At 63.9% G+C, this 16,079-nt stretch overlaps 3 protein-coding genes across 3 annotated transcripts in view; 2 read left to right on the top strand and 1 right to left on the bottom strand.

Moving 5' to 3' along the window:
• The window catches only part of EMIHUDRAFT_447796 (hypothetical protein), a gene marked incomplete at both ends in the record, with an annotated part of 4,692 nt that extends 3,950 nt beyond the window's left edge, over nucleotides 1-742 (bottom strand). The window contains 2 exons of the mRNA XM_005775428.1: nucleotides 493-549; nucleotides 680-742. Of these exons, the coding sequence (XP_005775485.1) occupies nucleotides 493-549; nucleotides 680-742 (120 nt within the window). The remainder of the gene's footprint in view (nucleotides 1-492; nucleotides 550-679) is intronic.
• Nucleotides 743-8,690: 7,948 nt separating this feature from the next.
• Nucleotides 8,691-9,796, top strand: EMIHUDRAFT_195595 (hypothetical protein; the record flags this gene model as incomplete). Its single annotated transcript, XM_005775427.1, has 5 exons — nucleotides 8,691-8,758; nucleotides 8,842-9,030; nucleotides 9,141-9,192; nucleotides 9,259-9,407; nucleotides 9,595-9,796. 5 exons carry the CDS (start codon nucleotides 8,691-8,693, stop codon nucleotides 9,794-9,796), a joined length of 660 nt encoding a protein of 219 aa, XP_005775484.1.
• A 398-nt stretch (nucleotides 9,797-10,194) lies between these two features.
• On the top strand, nucleotides 10,195-14,131 carry EMIHUDRAFT_447795 (alanine aminotransferase). The gene is made up of 14 exons (XM_005775426.1): nucleotides 10,195-10,390; nucleotides 10,588-10,698; nucleotides 10,988-11,023; nucleotides 11,342-11,434; nucleotides 11,578-11,664; nucleotides 12,015-12,062; nucleotides 12,129-12,215; nucleotides 12,407-12,454; nucleotides 12,579-12,732; nucleotides 12,781-12,926; nucleotides 13,120-13,192; nucleotides 13,256-13,308; nucleotides 13,374-13,443; nucleotides 13,498-14,131. The coding sequence occupies exons 1-14, from the start codon at nucleotides 10,202-10,204 to the stop codon at nucleotides 13,926-13,928; spliced, it is 1,626 nt and encodes a 541-aa protein (XP_005775483.1). The 5' UTR covers nucleotides 10,195-10,201; the 3' UTR covers nucleotides 13,929-14,131.
• Nucleotides 14,132-16,079: the final 1,948 nt, after the last annotated feature.

The following is a 16,079-nucleotide window of genomic DNA, read 5'->3' as shown; positions in this document are numbered from 1 at the left end:
GGGGCGAGCAGGGGTCAGAGCAGTGCGGCGCGCCGAATTTTTTTCGATGGGCTCGGTCAGTGGGCGTGTCAGGAGGCGGCCGGCCGGGAGAAACTCGGCAGTAAAACTCTCGCGCCGGCCCAGGAGGTGGGAGTGTCACGGAGGCGGCCATTGGCGCGCGCTCCTTGTCTTCGTGGGTCCGAGTTTTTTTTCGCGCTGGACGGGTTAGGGTATGAGGTAAAACCATGCTACCAGCGCTTGGTCACAGCGGCCCCGAGGTCAGATCCCTCTACTCGGTTGTACTCAGCTTGTGTTGATGACAAGAGTCAAGACTTGTCTACTGGCTGGAGCCGAGCAGGAGGGCCCGTCGCACAATGTTTGGTCAGTTGGAGCTCCACACCCCGTATATGCTGCCTCAACCAACCAGTTCGGGAGGATGCGGCGGGGATAGGGCCTGCAGACGCATGGCGTCGCGCGGCTTGCGAAGTCGGGCCGGCGTCGCAATTTTGGGACCTCGAAAGCGCCCTCGTGCCGCGGCTTGGGCGCGTCGATGCTCGGGAGGCTGCGCGACTCGTGCGAAGCCGTGGTACGCGCCCCGCCAGGGAAGTGGGCTGTGTTTGCATTTCTTTGTGGGGACGGGTAAGAAGGGTGGAGGCATCTAGATGGAGATGAAGAGCGACGCGCACCTCAGACTCGGCACCTGATCGGACGGAGGCAGTGTGTCCGGTGAGCGGAGAAATTGAGGATGCGGCGGCGGCCGCATGATTCCAGCGCGGAGCGGGCGGCGCGGTCCCGCAGCCCTGGCGCGGGCGTGGTGCGGCAGGGCGCGGCGCGGGCGCGGTGGCGCGCAGAGATGCTGGCCGGGGATCGCGCCGCGACAGAGGCGCAGAGGGTGGGCGGAGGCGCGGCTCGGGCGGCGGCGCGAGCTCTGCACGCGTCGCGCGGGCGGGGAGGGAGAGGGAGTGGAGGGCGAGGGAGGGGCGGGGGGCGGGCTGCCCGGCGCGGGGCTCCGGCCCTCGCGCTGGGCGGCGGGCGCGCCGGCAGGGCAGGGCGCGGCACGCCTCAAGATATCCACGTACCCTCTAGCGGAAGAAGTGGCTAAATTTCTTTTTGAGCTAGCCTTCGATGTTATGAAACAAGGCAAGGCGGACACACACATGACGGCTCTTCACTTGGGCCACAGACATCCCGCACACCCGCCGCCCCCGCGCGCGCCCCACCCCGGCCGGGAGAAAGGGGAGTGACAGTTTGGGACGGCGACAGCTCACGAGTATGTTGAGTCCGGGGTTGCATGATCTAATAGGGTTTGTGGAGCGTCCAGACATTCCTTTGTTACGTAATTTCTCGGGACCGCGGACGCCATTCTGGACCAGACTAGATTTGAGAGCAGCACATTTGAAAGATCTAGATCTACTACAAATTAAGCCAGGGCTGGGGAGCTGGCCTGCTCAAATGGTGAAGGGTTGAATAGCTGCATTTTGACCAGAAGCCTTCTGTACACCTTCTCGGCTCAATCGACTGGCGCAGAAGCATTGCGACGCATTCTCCGAGCACGGCCTCTGGCGTTGCGAGTGCACTGAGAGCGAGCAAAAGTCGACAAAACCACTGATCTGTGTGCAGGTGATCTCCATGGCGGTCGCGCCCGGCGAAAGGACAACCGCCGGCCTCGGATGCTCGCCCGGGTGCGGCCCCACCGTGCGAGTTGCAGACCCGGAGGTGGCCGACCCAGCTCACACCAAGAGAGGCCTGCCCAGGGTCAGGCATAGAAAGGGTGGTGTTTTTCCGTCCGTCCATCTTACGGTCGTTGCCACTACCACGTCCGCCGTGGTTACGTTCGACTCTATGAGTCGTGGTTCGACTCTATGAGTCGCTGGTTCGATCATGAGTTGCCACAAAACCACGCCCGACGTGGTTGTGGTTGCCACGCCCGTTCCCCCCTGGTTCGTCAAGCGCCCGCCGTTCGAGTTCGGCGATTCATATTCATGGGCGCCATCAGCCTCGCTCAGGCCGCCCACCGCGTAGAGCTTGCCATCGAGCACCGCCATGCCGGCATACCTTCGTGCCGTCGGCATCGGCGCCACAGCCTCCCCCTCCCACTCATTCGTTGACGGGTCGTACCGCTCCAGCGAGCTGACAAAAGCGCCACCATCGCCGCGGCCGCCAAACGCGGCCACGCCGCCTTTACACACACACCTTACCTTCTGCTCTCGACCGAGTTTGCGCTGATGAGCGAACCGAGCCGCCGGGTGCCCCGCAGCGGCCTCGCCGGGCCAGAACATCGGCCCCGAGTGCTCCGCAGCAGCCTCGCTGGGCCAGAACGTCGGCCCGCGAGGTGGGGTGCTAGTCTGGGACCCATACGTGGCAGTTCCCTTGCTCCAAGCGCTTGCGCTTCGGCGGTAGTGATCTAATCACCCGAATACCACGTTCGGATCGCTCCTCATCGCAAACCCTGTCAGCAGTTCACCTACGGGTATGTTCGTAAGAGCTACATACACTCTCTGAGAATGAACAAGCGCCACTCCAGGCGCAGATCGATGTCGGCGCAACGCGCTGTCGAGCTGTCGAGCTTCTGTCTGGTGCATGAGACTGTCCAGCATTGCGGAAGGCACGCAGCCGACGCTCGCGGAGCCATTGGCCGACCCAGAGCCGAGGACCCTCAGCACAGGTACTGGGGCTTGCGGCTTGGTGCGTGGACCGAGCAGCAGCAGCAGGAGCTGCGCGAGAAGGGCGCCGACACCAGCATCGCGAAACAATTCGCGGTGCGCGAGATTGATGGCCAGCTGCACGCCATGTTTGGCTGCAGGTTGACGCCGCACCATGGCGCGCTGTGCCTCGTCCGCGAGCGCCGTCCAGAGCTGCACCGACAGTCGCTGCAGCGCAAACGGCATCCATTCGCGCGCCGACCACGACGTCTGGTCGTACTGCCACCATGTGAGCTTCCGGCCCGCTACCTCAGCCACCCGCATCAGCAGCTCCTCCACCCCCGCGCTCATTGCGCCGAACTCCTCGAAGAGCAGCACCTCCACATGGCACTTCCCCTCTGCGTCCGTGTACTGGCCCTTGACAGCCTCAACCGTCCCGGTCCCCGTCCGCGGGAGGGTCCCACCTCCCCACCCTCCCGCCCCTGTCCCCGCCCTCCACGCCCAAAACCGTCTCGCGGGCGCGTGGCAGCGTGTTGCCGCAATCGACGAACGCCCCCATGCGCCCCACCCCCGAGGGGTCCGACGGCACACCGGCAAAGATCTTCGTGTCGCCGATGCAGGGCAGGTCCCCGATCACGCCCTGGTAAATGTACAAGTCCGTCCTCGTAGTGCTGTGCTCGCGCAGTGAAACTCGTGCTCCACCGCGCCGCGCCCTAGCTTGCCCCGCAGCAGCTCGACAAGGTCCAGGAGGACCTCCTTGTGCCGCGTCTGGTGGCCCGCCGCGCCGTCGTTCTGCGCCACGTCGCCGAGGGCGTCAAAGGGCAGACCGTGCTGGATGTAGATGCCGTCCGCCATGACGTCCGTCATCATCGACAGGTGCAATCCGAAGCGGCGCTGCAGCGCGAAGCGCAGCACGTACGAGGGCACGAGACGGAAGTGCGCGCGGGTCGGGATCGCGTTCAAGAACGCACCCGCGCCGAACTGGCTCGCCGAGACAAACCGCACCTGCTCCCTCCTCCCTGCGCGGCCCGCCGCCGCATGCATCTCCCTCCAGGCCGAATGGTGAATCGTCGCGGAGTATCGGCGCTGAGCGTGTTGTAGAAGATTGCTGCGCGAGCTCCATTCAGTAAGCGGAAGGTATCAGATATGTATGCGCCGGGGGCAGCCCTCTCTCGGTTTTAGATGCGGTAGGCCCGGCCAGTCTTGTCGTAGAAATAGTACGTCTTCTTGTCCTCTCGGTACTTGGCGTCGAGGGCGGCGTGCGCCGCCACCAGCCGCGCCGTGCGACGTCGAGGTGGACCGGCAGCAACCACGCCCGCGCGTCGGATCGCGTCCACCACCTCGTCGCCGCGCAGCCCGCGGCCCACCGCTGCCTTGGCCGCCTCTGCCGCCCTCGACTCGGCGCCCTCCGCGCGCCCCCGCCGGTTTCCGTCAACTCAGCATCCACACCCTCTAGGCAGGCCCGGCCAAAGAATTCTTTGAGGTCACCTCTAAAGCCCTGATACAAGATTTTTGCCGTGCCCATGCCGCGCCCAGACCGCTAACTCGAGCGAGCCCAGGCAGCGCCGGGACGCTCCTCTTCACCGTGATGCTCCTCGCCATCATCGTCACCACGACGTGGCTGCGGACGGGCGTCGCCCACGACATCGTGCGCCCGCTCTCCAACGTCGCGGAGATCCCTGCCTCGCCTGCCAGTAGCGGCGTCGAGCTCCTCGCTGGGCAGGTGCGCGGGTAGAGCTCTCCACCTCCATACTCTGCTGCGATCCCGGCTGCTGCGAGAACGGCGCCGCCCGGATGACCCCTGCCGTTCCCGCGCGCACGCAGGTCGCCGAGGAGGATGTGGAGTGCCAATGCGAAAGCACGACATATGAGCGCGCGAACGCCGCCGCCATGCAGCCCCGCCCCTTCCCGCCGTCGATTTCGTCGCCGTCCGTGCGCGCGCCGCCGTTCACTCCGCCGCCGCCGTCGCCCCCACTTCCGCCGCCCCCGTTTTGCGCCTCGCCGCCGCCGCCGTTCTCCTTCTTCCCGCCGCCCGCGCTTCCCTCAGTCGCGCGCGCGCGGCTCGCCTGCGTCGCCGCCGCCCCCCCTCTCGCCGCCGCTCCCCTCACAGCCTTGTACAAGGGTGCCGCCGTCGGCGCCACAGCCCTCGCTTGCTCAAACGGTAAACCTACCCCACCCCCCTCGGTACTGCGCCACCTTCTTCAGAACCAAATCCTCAACCCCCCCCTCCACTGCTCCCCGAATCAGGTGCCATCGCCTCGTTTCCGTCGGATGAATTATGTGGAATCGTACCCCTCGGTGGTTGCCAAACCTCTTCAAAAATGGACGCTTACAGAAATCGGCAAAAAACGAGGAAGAAGGATGAGAGTTGAGAGGTGAGAGGAAGGTGACCTGCCCCTACCACAAGGGGAGTTCGAGGCCGTGATCGGCAAGAAGGACGAGGTCAAGTTCGTCAAACTGACGTCGATGGAGAGGGCGGCGAAGCGGGCGGAGGAGGCGGCGAAGAAGGAGGAGGTGGGGGAGGAGGCAGGGCCGTGAGCTGCGCAGTGAGAAGAGCGGCGGCGTAGTAGCGGTCGAGAGAGAGGAGTTGTTCTTCACACCGTGTCGGGAGGTGTCCGGCGACGAGGGGTCGCGACACACATCTCGCACGCGAGGTCGAACCATGTCCTCTTCTTCTTATTTCTTCACTACCCTGAACGCCTTGCCTATCATCATGGTTGCAACTGAAAAACCCTCAAAGCCCTGCCCCTGGGAGCCCTCCCCCTACTGTTTTACACAGAAACCAGACAGAACCAGCGAGCGTCACCTCGCTCCTCGGTGATCGCGCCGGCCGGACAACCACTGAGACGGCCGTTCCGGGTATTTGAACGCGACCTTCGGGGGCAAAGACAAGGGCTCCATGGCTCAGACTGGAAGACTCCTCTTGGTCCCTTGGCATGCGGAGACGGAAGACGATAGAGTTTAGAGAGATCTCCAGGGTTATCTGTGGGTGACTCTGGAGCTGACCAGTTGGATTGACGCCCTGCACCGAAGCACTGCCACGTGATAACCCAGTCCCGCTCACCCCACCCCACACGCACAAACATGTCATATGCTTTGCGACGCGTCCCTCATTCATACTCATTGTCATTGCACCGCTGCAGCGGCGGTCTTTCTAGTACGAAGGCGGCACTCAATTGCGCGCCGCCGCCTCCCGCTCGCACTTCAGGACAAGCTGCGCCGTTCGGCGCTCTGGCCTCTCCACTCGGCGCGAGCAGGTGCTTCTTGCGGGCCGTCTAGAGGAGCCCGTGCGACTGCGCATGCGACAGAGGGGGTGGGGTTGGGGGGGGGGGGGGGTAAATGGGTTGAAGAGGGGGGGGGGATGGAGGCGACGGTTAGGCGCGGCGATGTCTGGGGCGGGGCGCGCGCCTTCTTCATCGCGGTGAGGTATGCCTTTTTCGGGATGGGCACCGTCGGCTTCTTGGCACCCGCGGCCGGGGCCGGGGCCGGGGCCTCAGGGTCGACCTGGAGCGGAAGAGGCAGTGTGTGTGGGGAGGGTGGGTGGGGTGGGGTGGGGGGGGGGGGGGGGGGGGTGAAGCACCTCTCCCTGAGAGCCGTCTGACTGCTCCTTGAGGCCGAAGCAGCAGTACGCCACTTTGTACTGCGCCGGCGGCATCGGCTCACCGCCGTCGTACGTGAAGGAGATGTTCCACGGAAGGACGGAGAAGTCCTCCGACTGCGTGAGCCCGAGGCCGCAGGCACCCATGGCGGTGGTGAAGGCGAAGAGGATGATGTTGGCACCCGCCCCAAAGCAGAGGCCGAAGAAGAGAGAGCCGATGATGAGGATGAGCACCCACCAGACGAGGAAGGTGACAGAGCCGCAGATCGTGCAGCAGCAGTTAGTTGGGTCCTCCGGCGTGCGGCCAGTGCCGGATTTGGCTGACAGCGTGTAGTAGTAGCCTGTGGGTACAGGGGGGCTGTGGGGCTGGGTCGGGGGAGGAGAGAAGTGAGAGCGGGCCGCGGGAGCGCCACCGTCCAGCGGGGCAGTTTCGGACTTCGAGAAGATGCCGCAGCAGCAGCCGGGATCCGGCTCGCCGCAGCACGTCACGAGATACTTGAGGTCGATCTCCTTTGCCGCATCCGAGTCCCCTTCGGAGACGCCGCAGCAGCAGAAGAGGATGTGGGGGTGAAAGTACGGGGATGTGGGGGTGCCCTCAAACTCGATCGTGGCCGGCCAAGGGCCTTCGACGTCATCTTTCTTGAGATCGCCGCAGGAGCAGCAGAAGACGCACGCCGAGAGGGCGAGTGCGAAAAGGTTGGCGCATGGAAACACGATCCACCCGAGTGGCAGGAGAAGGTAGGCCCAGAGGTTCGCCATGATGAAGGCGGTGAGCATGCCGAGCTTCGTGATCCATGGATGGGCGGCAGGCCCTTTCGGCACTCCGGGGCCGACGTAGTATGTCATGACGTCCTGAGGAGGGCGGGAGGCTAGTGGGAGGCAGCGGGTGCGATCTGTGGGCGAGCCCCGAGCGAGCGAGCTAAACGCGGCGCATACCAGGGCGAGGTGCAGCAGCAGTGGGGAGACCAACGTCGGCGTGTAATCGCGACCTCGTTTTGGAGAAATAAGCCGTACGGCTGTGAAGAGGTAGCTGATGCCCTAGGCCAGGCTTTTATGGCGCTGTAGATCTTGCCTCATGGCGCTGGCCGCTGCGGACTCGGCGGTGTGAGGGCCCAACTTCAGAATCGTGCTTCTACCCTTATAAGTCTCTCGTGTCGGCGCCGACGCTCTTTTAACGTAGAACGTCCCAGCTGAACACCGCCCGCCACGATCGATCAGTCCACAATCGTCGGCCCGCAGCGACCCGCAGCGATGGATGCCGCCGCCCCCCCGGCCCCTACGGCCGACGCGCGGATGCACGACCGGCCTCCGTCGGACGGCTCTCCGGCCTCTCCGGCCGCTGCCGCCCGCGCTGCTGCCGATCCAGTCCCTCTCACGCTCAGCGATACCCGCACAACCTACGACAACTTTGGTCGCCGGCTTTGGCCAGGTGCAGCCACCACCTGCTTGCCTCCATGTTCACGCTTCGCGCCCCTTCCCCCCCCCTGACGCCGCCGTATGACCTTAGGTGAGGGGCACGACTACCCGCCTGGAAGGCGCTCTCATCAGCAAGTCACCTCCAGGCACCAACTCCTGGGCGTTTACGCTTGACTACGAAACCATGCAGTGGATGCAGCTCGATCAAAACGGCGACGCCAACAGCTGGCCCCTGGGCGAGTTCCTTGCGCTCAGGATGAGGTGCGAGCCATGATGCTCGACTATCAGCGTGCACCAAGTCGCTCACATTCCGTGAGTTCGTCAACGGGCCGAACTCTCCAAGTCGACGGCGATCTCGAACTCCGACAACTGGACCGGTGCACCAGCCGCGTAGGACGATGGCTCCCTCGACGACATCCCTTCATCGACGGACGCCTTCACCGCCGCCGGCCCTCCCTGGGCCATCCAGCGCGGCCTCCGACGGCCTGCACGTGATCGAGGTACAGAAACGGTGGCTGCCGCAGCTCACACCCTAATCTATCTGCCTTAGGCACGGAGCCAACGGAGCCATCGCGCATGCCCGCATCGCGTGCGGCTCCGAGGTCTCCCGCCGAGACCGGCTCGGCGCGGCGCGTGGCCGCACGCCGCCGTTGAAAAGGCGATAGGAGAGGGGAGAGCGCCGGCCACATCGAGCGAGCGCTGACGTGTAAGGTGTCTGCGCTGCTCCGGTGTGTGTGGGATTATGCCTCCCCCCATTTGTGCGGCGAGGTGTTTGCGGTGGGTGCGATGGCCGATCGTACGCGATGGCCTACCATTGTGCGTGGTGTCGGTGTGTCGGTCGTCCGGAGCGTGTGGCGGCGCCGTTGCATGCAGCGACTGCTCCACGTGCCACGACTGCTTTGACTGACTTATGAGTGCTGATGGATGATCTCCGACAACCCAAAACCAAAATGAAAATGCGGAGTGGCCCCACTTTGGCGTGCAGATCCTGCGTCTCTCACTGCCCGCGAACAACAGAGGCGGGTCCGCCGCAGGTCCCCCACTAGTTATATTAAATGAACTCGGGGGCACAGGACGCGGTACAAACGGGGTACACCAAAAGGCACAGGCTGCCTGCAGAATCGTGCTTTTTTGGGTTAGGGACGAGCGCGAAGGACCGATTGCGGTGAAGGACCGCAGGTTAGGGACCGATCGCCGCCGCTCAAGCCAGCGGTTGGTCTTCGTCAGTGATGTTAGCTACGCCACCGTCTACCTCGTGCGACATGCGCTCGCCGGCATCGAGCGAGCAACGTGTTCGACCGAGCGGCTTGCTGTGCGGACGGCTTCTTGTGGCTCTCGTCGAGAGCGTTTTGCGGCCCGGCGGGTGGGAGAGCATGTGTCGTCTGATGTGTCACTGTGTACGTCACATCGATGTGGATAACACGCACGGTCGATCCGTCAAAGCGATACACTCGTCACGATCACGTTGGACGGCTTGCACAGAGCTCTGTGCCGGCACGCATCAGGAAGACCGCCGTACGGCAAGAAGAGCTCGATGGGGAGCGAGAACCGTCAGAGGTGCTCACGGAGGTTTCGGAAGTCCGCCATGATGCGGTCAGTCCCCCCCCAGGTTTGACTGCGTAGGTCGCGGAACTCGTTGAGTACTCGCAGCCTTTCTGCGCCTCCGTCTGGGCATATCGGCTGCTCGGCAAGAGCAGTCTTTCCGGAAGATATCGACGGTTTTCGAGAGCCACCCGCTTGGGAGCGATTGAGCGCGTCACGGAGGACTTCAGGTTACCCTTGAAGCTCCTCTGACGGTTCTCGCTCCCCATCGAGCTCTTCTTGCCGTACGGCTCGGTTCCTGTTGCTGGCACAGAGTTCTGTGCCAGCCGTCCAACGTGATAGGAACGAGTGTATCGCTTCGACGGATCGACCGTGCTTGTTATCAAGACTGATATGACGTACGCAGTGACACATCAGACGACACATATTCTCCCACCCGCCGGGTCGCAAAACGCTCTCGACGAGAGCCACAAGAAGCCATCCGCACAGCAAGCCGCTCGTCGGACAGGCGTGCTCGCTTGATGTCGGCGAGCGCATTGCGCACGCTTTGAACGGTGGCGAAGCCAAAAACACCGATGGTGGCCGTCCGCCGGCGTATGCGGCGGCGATCGGTCCCTAACCTGTCGCCCGCGGTCCCTAACCCAAAAGTGGTCCTTCGCGCTTTGGTCCCTAACCAAAAAAGCACGATTCTGAAGTTGGGCCCTCGGTGTGTGCTTGCTTGTTACGTGAAAACCCGCTGGGACCCGGGGACGCCAGCACACACGGCTAGATTTCATGGCGGGCCGCGGTGTAGAGGGATAGACACCGTCGGATACCACCTGCAAATAGTTCGAACCCTGGTTCCAACTTTTTCCGGGGTAGGTACCCTCGCGGCCCAAAGGGTGGGGGGGGGTATGGTCCTGACCGCCCATCCCCGGTCTCCGGGAGGCTGGGTCTGTCAGCAGGTGGGGGGGTATGGTCTCGAGTCGCATCATACCATACCCCGCAGAAAGTCCAAACCCTACCTGGGGGCGCGGGCTTTGAGATGCGGCAGGCGCTTCGTCCTGCGGCGCAGACTGCGCGGCCTGTGGCGCAGACTGCGCGTCCGCTCGCGCTGCGCCGTCGACTTTCCACTCTCCATGGGGGCGCGGACGCCCTTCGCAAGCCGTACCCGCCGTCGCACGTGCTCACGCTCGGCGAGATCAACCCGAACGTGCTCTCGGCACAGTACGCGGTGCGCCGCTCGCCCGGATCCGCGTGCGGCGACCCTCTGCCCACGCCTGTCCTGTGTCTGCGTGGCTCATGCCTAGCTGCACCACCGGCGGCGGGCTGGCACGGCACAGCCTGCAGCGCATCCGTCTCAGCGTCCGTCTGCAGCCTTCGCTCCAGTGGCCTCGTCCTTGCTCCTCCACTGCACGGCTGGGACGTCAGGTGCGCGGCGAGCTGGTGCAGCGCGCAGCGGCGATCAAGGAGGAGATGGCGGCGGGCAGCGCCAACGTGCCCTTCAAGAAGGTCCTCGAGTGCAACATCGGCAACCCGCAGGCGCCGCCGCGTCAAGCAAGCTATATCTCCCCTGCATCTCCACTTGTCTCCCTTATATCTCCCTTATATCTCTCCTGTATCTCCCCTATATCTCCCTCAGCGCGGAGGCGGTGGGCACACCCACCCAAACCCTGACCTTAGCCCTAACCCTAACCCTAACCCTAACCTTGACGGGGGAGAGCCGGCGCCTGGACGGCCGTAGACCACCCTAACCCTAACCCTAACCCAGGGGTCTGGCCATGGCAAGCCCCCGGGCCTGTCCGTGACGTGTCCCTGCCGCGTCTCGTAGGCGGTCGGTCAGTCTCCCATCGGCTTCAACAGGCAGGTGCTCTCGCGGTCCGTATCTCGGCTGTATCTCGGCCGTATCTCGGCCGTATCTCAACAGGCAGGCGCTCTCGCCGGTCTGCCCCGGCGCTATCTCGGCTGTCCGTCTCTCGGCCGAGTCTCTCGGCTGTCTGTATCTGTACTTCGGCCGGCATCTCGGGCGTATCTCGGCTGCGTCTTCGGCAGTGCTCTCGCTGATGGTGTGCCCGGCGACGGAACTTTCTCGGAACCTTCTCGGAACCTTCCCCTCAGGTGCTCTCGCTGATGGTGTGCCCGGCGACGGAACTTTCTCGGAACCTTCTCGGAACTTTCCCCTCAGGTGCTCTCGCTGATGGTCTGCCCGGCGCTGCTCGACCAGCCGGGTGTCGACGCGCTGTTTGCGCCCGACGCAATCGCGCGCGCCACGCGCCTCGTCCACCCGCGTCAGGGAGGGGCCTCCTCCTTACCAGTCTGCACCCCGTGGCTGGACCAGGCGCGCGCCGAGGAGTGGCTGGCCGCCATACCCCCAGAGTATCGAACCCAGCGGGGGGCTCAGTCCCGTGGCTGGTGCGGTAGGCGCGCGCCAAGGAGTACCTGGCCGCCATCCCGTCGGGTGTCGGCGCGTACTCGGACAGCCAGGGCTTCCGGATCGTCCGGGAGCAGGAGGGCGGACCCGAACCCACCCTCCCCTACCCCACGGTACCCTAACCTCCCCCTACCCCACGGCACCCGAACCCACCCTCCCCTACCCCACGGTACCCGAACCCACCCTCCCCTACCCCACGGCCGAAGCCACCCTCCCCTAACCCACGGTACCCGAACCCCCCTACCCCATGGTACCCGAACCCATCCTACCCTACCCCACGTTACCCGAACCCACCCCACCCTACCCCCACGGTACCCGAACCCACCGCCCTCTCGGACTGCCCTCTCGGACCGCCCTTTCGGGGGTTGCTCGCTCGCGGCGAGAGGTGTCAGCCAGACCTCCGGGAGACCACTTGGCTCCCCTCCAGGTGGCCGACTTCATCTCGTCGCGCGACGGCCTCCCCGCCAGCCCCGAGGTGCGGCCGCGCGCACGCCGCGGCTCTAGAGCGCGCACTCACCGAGGGAGGAGGAGCTGTGTTCAGGACATCTTCCTGACCGACGGCGCCTCCAAGGGCGTCGGCTTTCTGCTCTCCCTCATCTTGCGCGGCGGCGGCTCGGACGGGCTGCTGGTGCCGAGATATGGGGAGATGTGGGGAGATGTGGGGAGATATGGGGAGACATGGGACGGGCTGTTGGTGCCGCAGCAGACAGCCGAGATAGCCGAGATAGCCGCGAGGCAGCCGAGATAGCAGTCTGGACGGGCTCCTGGCGCCCCTATCCGAGATGGCAGTGTACTGATGCTGTGGGCGAATGACTGCAGGTGCCCATCCCGCAGTACCCGCTCTACTCGGCCACGCTGGCGCTGCAGGAGACGCGCCCTAGACGCGGAGCACGATGCGCGTCTCCAGCTCGCACTCGAGCCGACTTCGTACTCACCCGATGCACTGCACGATACACGGGTCCCCGCCCCAACGTTGGAGCGCACGACGCAGGAGACGCACATGCTCGGGTATGAGCTCGACGAGGCTGCGGGCTGGTCGCTGCCGATCTCGCTGCTGGAGGCGGAGCTGGAGGATGCGCAGGCCAAGGGCGTGGCGACGCGCGCTCTGGTGGTCATCAACCCAGGCGGCCAACGGCCGGCAGCTGGTTGAGACGGATGGATGGAAGGGTGGATGTAGTGGAGCCAAGGAATAGGCAACCCGACGGGCAACTCGCTGCCGTACGACAACATGGTGGAGTGCATCGACTTTTGCGCAAAGCACGGGCTGGTGCTGATGGCAGACGAGGTGTACCAGGAGAACATCTGGGACGGCGGCCGCCCCTTCCACTCCTTCAAAAAGGTGCGGAAGTGGGGGAGCCCGCCCCTCGCACTGCTCTGGTGCTCGTCGTCGAGGCACGGCCCAGATGACGCGGGCTCACATTCGCACCGCGTGGTTCCGCCGATATCAGCTCATCCGCGCTGTTGCAGCACTCAAACGCATGTCAGAGCAAGCTCCTTCTTTCGAGTACCGCCTTGGTGTCTTCGTTGCGCAGGTGCTGATGGAGATGAGCCCGCGGCCAAACCTGCAGCTCGTCTCCTTCCACTCGACTTCGAAGGGCTTCCTCGGTGGGCCCGGCTTGCGCGGGTGAGACAGGTTCCACGAGCGGCCAAAAGAGAGGCTGTGAGCAGGCGAGTGCGGTCTGCGCGGCGGCTACTTTGAGATCGTCGGGTTCGACCCCGAGGTCAACGCGCGGCTGCTCGAGCTCTTTCCTGGACCTTTCCTCGACCTGCCCCGGGCCTTCCCTAGGTCAAGGCGCAGCTGCTCAAGCTCATCTCGATCGGCCTCTGCTCCAACACCCTCGGCCCAGACCGCTCCGGTCCGGCATGGCGTTTCCCGGACCCTTCTCGGACGTTCCCTAGACCGTTCCTAGGCCAGATCGCCACCGGGCTAATGGTGCAGCCGCCGCGGCCGGGCGACGCCTCGTACGAGATCTACTCCGGGGAGAGGGACGCCATCCTCGCCTCGATGAAGCGACGGGCGACGATGCTGGTGGACGGGCTCAACGCGTTGGAGGGTGTCACGTGCAACCAGCCGCAGGGCGCCATGTACGCCTTCCCGTCCATCACGCTGCCGCCGAAGGCGATCGCGGCGGCCAAGGACGCCGGCAAGGTTCCCGACACCTTCTACGCTCTCGCGCTGCTGGAGGCGACGGGGATCGTCGTGGTGCCGGGCAGCGGCTTTGGGCAGAAGGAAGGCACGTGGCACTTCCGCACCACCTTCCTGCCGCCCGAGTCCGAGATGACGGACGTGGTGGATCGGATGACGGCCTTCCACGCCGATTTCATGGGCAAGTACGCGTAGAGAAAGGGGACGTGTGGGCTCCTTTTGCCACTGCGCCGGGCGTCTCCCCTTTGGGAAGCCCGTGGTAAATCTACACATGCACACACTGCAGATGATGTGTGAATCGCGGTCCGCATCGTCCGGAGGTGTATCTCTCTGTCTGTACGCGGTGCCGGTGGCGCATGTGAAAGATGTGTTGTTGAGCGTTGAAACATGAAAGGATTCCCTCTCAGGACTCTCAGCGCACGTATAAACCCCAAAAAAACTGTTCAGGATTACGCGGCAAAAACGCCAGCCTACGCCCTCCCCTCCTGACTGACACTTTTCTCTCGTTCTCCGTTCTGACTCCCCCCTATTATTTCTGTTTTCTCCCAACTTTAGGTTGCGCACGTCTCCCAGCGAGCTACGTGGACTTGGAGCACTTGGAGTGCAGTCGGCAACCTCACATCCAGGGCCGGGGAGCTAAGAAGCGCACCCAGCGAGCCGGATGATCGGCATCGGGCTACGGGCTAGAGAGCCCTGACCCCTAGCTAGGGGGGGCGCGCATTCGCAGGGAAAGGGCCGTAAAGTAAACACGGGTCTCCGAGGGGTTGGCCCCGCGTACCGGGTTTCCCCTTAACTGCAGGACGCCCCCTCTACTCGGAGCTAATGAACACCACACTGCATGTTTTCTTTCTTTTTCTACTCGGAGCCAGTGATACGAGAATACGCACATGTTGTTACAAGAATACACACTGCCCCCACGGAGTACCTGCACTACTCGACGATAATACAAGAAGAATACGCAGCTTGGAAGTTGCAGACGCCTATAAAGAAAAAACAGCAAGCTAAATTTCGGCGGCTAAAAAGCAAAGGACGGGCGCTTTGTTTAAAAGCACGTCTTGTCCTTTCGCCTGCGGAAACGACCAGGGCTCCCTAGATGTCACCCCGGAAGCTCCGACGAGTTGCCACCTCCAGTGCAGCTCGGACCTGCGCACCTGCGCATCTTCGCTATGGCCGAGACCCCCAAGGGCAAGGCTGCGGAGACGGACTGGGTGCAACCTCCCCCCCCCCCCCCCCTCTCTCGCGTCCCCCCCCGCCCGCCCTACGCGCCCAAGCACATCGGCCCGCACCCCACAGGGCGACGACTGTGTCACGCCGGCAAGCGAGACCCCAACGCCGGCCAAGAAGGTGGACAAGGACCCGGTCTTCGGCGACAGCGTCGAAGACGAGGTGCTCTCCCCGCTCCCGGCCGCACACCCCACCCACCGCCCTGACACCGCACCGTTCCATCAGCACACGGTCGAGTGCATCGTGGATCCGAGCAACGGCGTCGTCTCCGTCGAACCCGGCATGATCAAGACCACACGGGTTCGAATCCCCTCTGCCCCGCACCCTCCCGCGCGGGGCTCATCCTGACTCCCCATATCGATAGGACGAGCTCAACACGAAGCTCTTCGAGGTCCTCGACTCGCACAAAGAGATTCACCCGAAGATGACGCTGTTCGACCGCTCCAAGAAGAAGGCTATCATCTTCCAGGGCAGGATGAGTGGGCGCGACATCAAGTACGCCAACCCGCGTACTACGACGGCACCGAGGGCTGGACCAACATCCACTACTACCGCAAGCACTTCATCACCACTCCCAAGTACCTCGCCAAGGCGCGCGCGCTTGCCAGCAGCCGCGTCACCAGCCACTGCCTTCCCGCCACCCACAATGAGATATCATGACCTCCCACCCTCTGCTTGCAGCGGCTCGCTGAGGTGGTGAAGGTGGTCCCCGGCTTCAATAAGGAGGTCAAGTTCTACAAGCGGGTCACGCACGACGACGGCGCCACCGAGACGGAGCCAACGACGCTGGACGAGATCATGCAGATGGACATCACGATGGTGCTCCCCCCCCAGCCTCAGTCGAGGCGGGAGAGCGAGCTGAGCCGCAAGCTCGAGGCCGCGTATGCGGAGGCGACTGCCGCCAAGCGGCAGCGCACCTAATTCACACTACACACACATCACACACATACACATTCACATTAGAGGATGTCTACTGCAAATACTGTGTACCTGTACTGTAGTACTCCAAATCACCTCCTTTCAAAGGCCACAACAAAGGTGCTTACAATCTGCAGACAATTCCGGACATCGAGGTCTCGCGTATCGAATCCCCGACACAAGACAGTTCCGGAATCCCCGACA

This window comes from Emiliania huxleyi (genome assembly GCF_000372725.1).
Source record: "Emiliania huxleyi CCMP1516 unplaced genomic scaffold EMIHUscaffold_3, whole genome shotgun sequence".
In the NCBI taxonomy this organism is placed as follows: Eukaryota; Haptophyta; order Isochrysidales; family Noelaerhabdaceae; genus Emiliania; species Emiliania huxleyi.
This window is presented reverse-complemented; position numbering and strand designations above follow the sequence as displayed.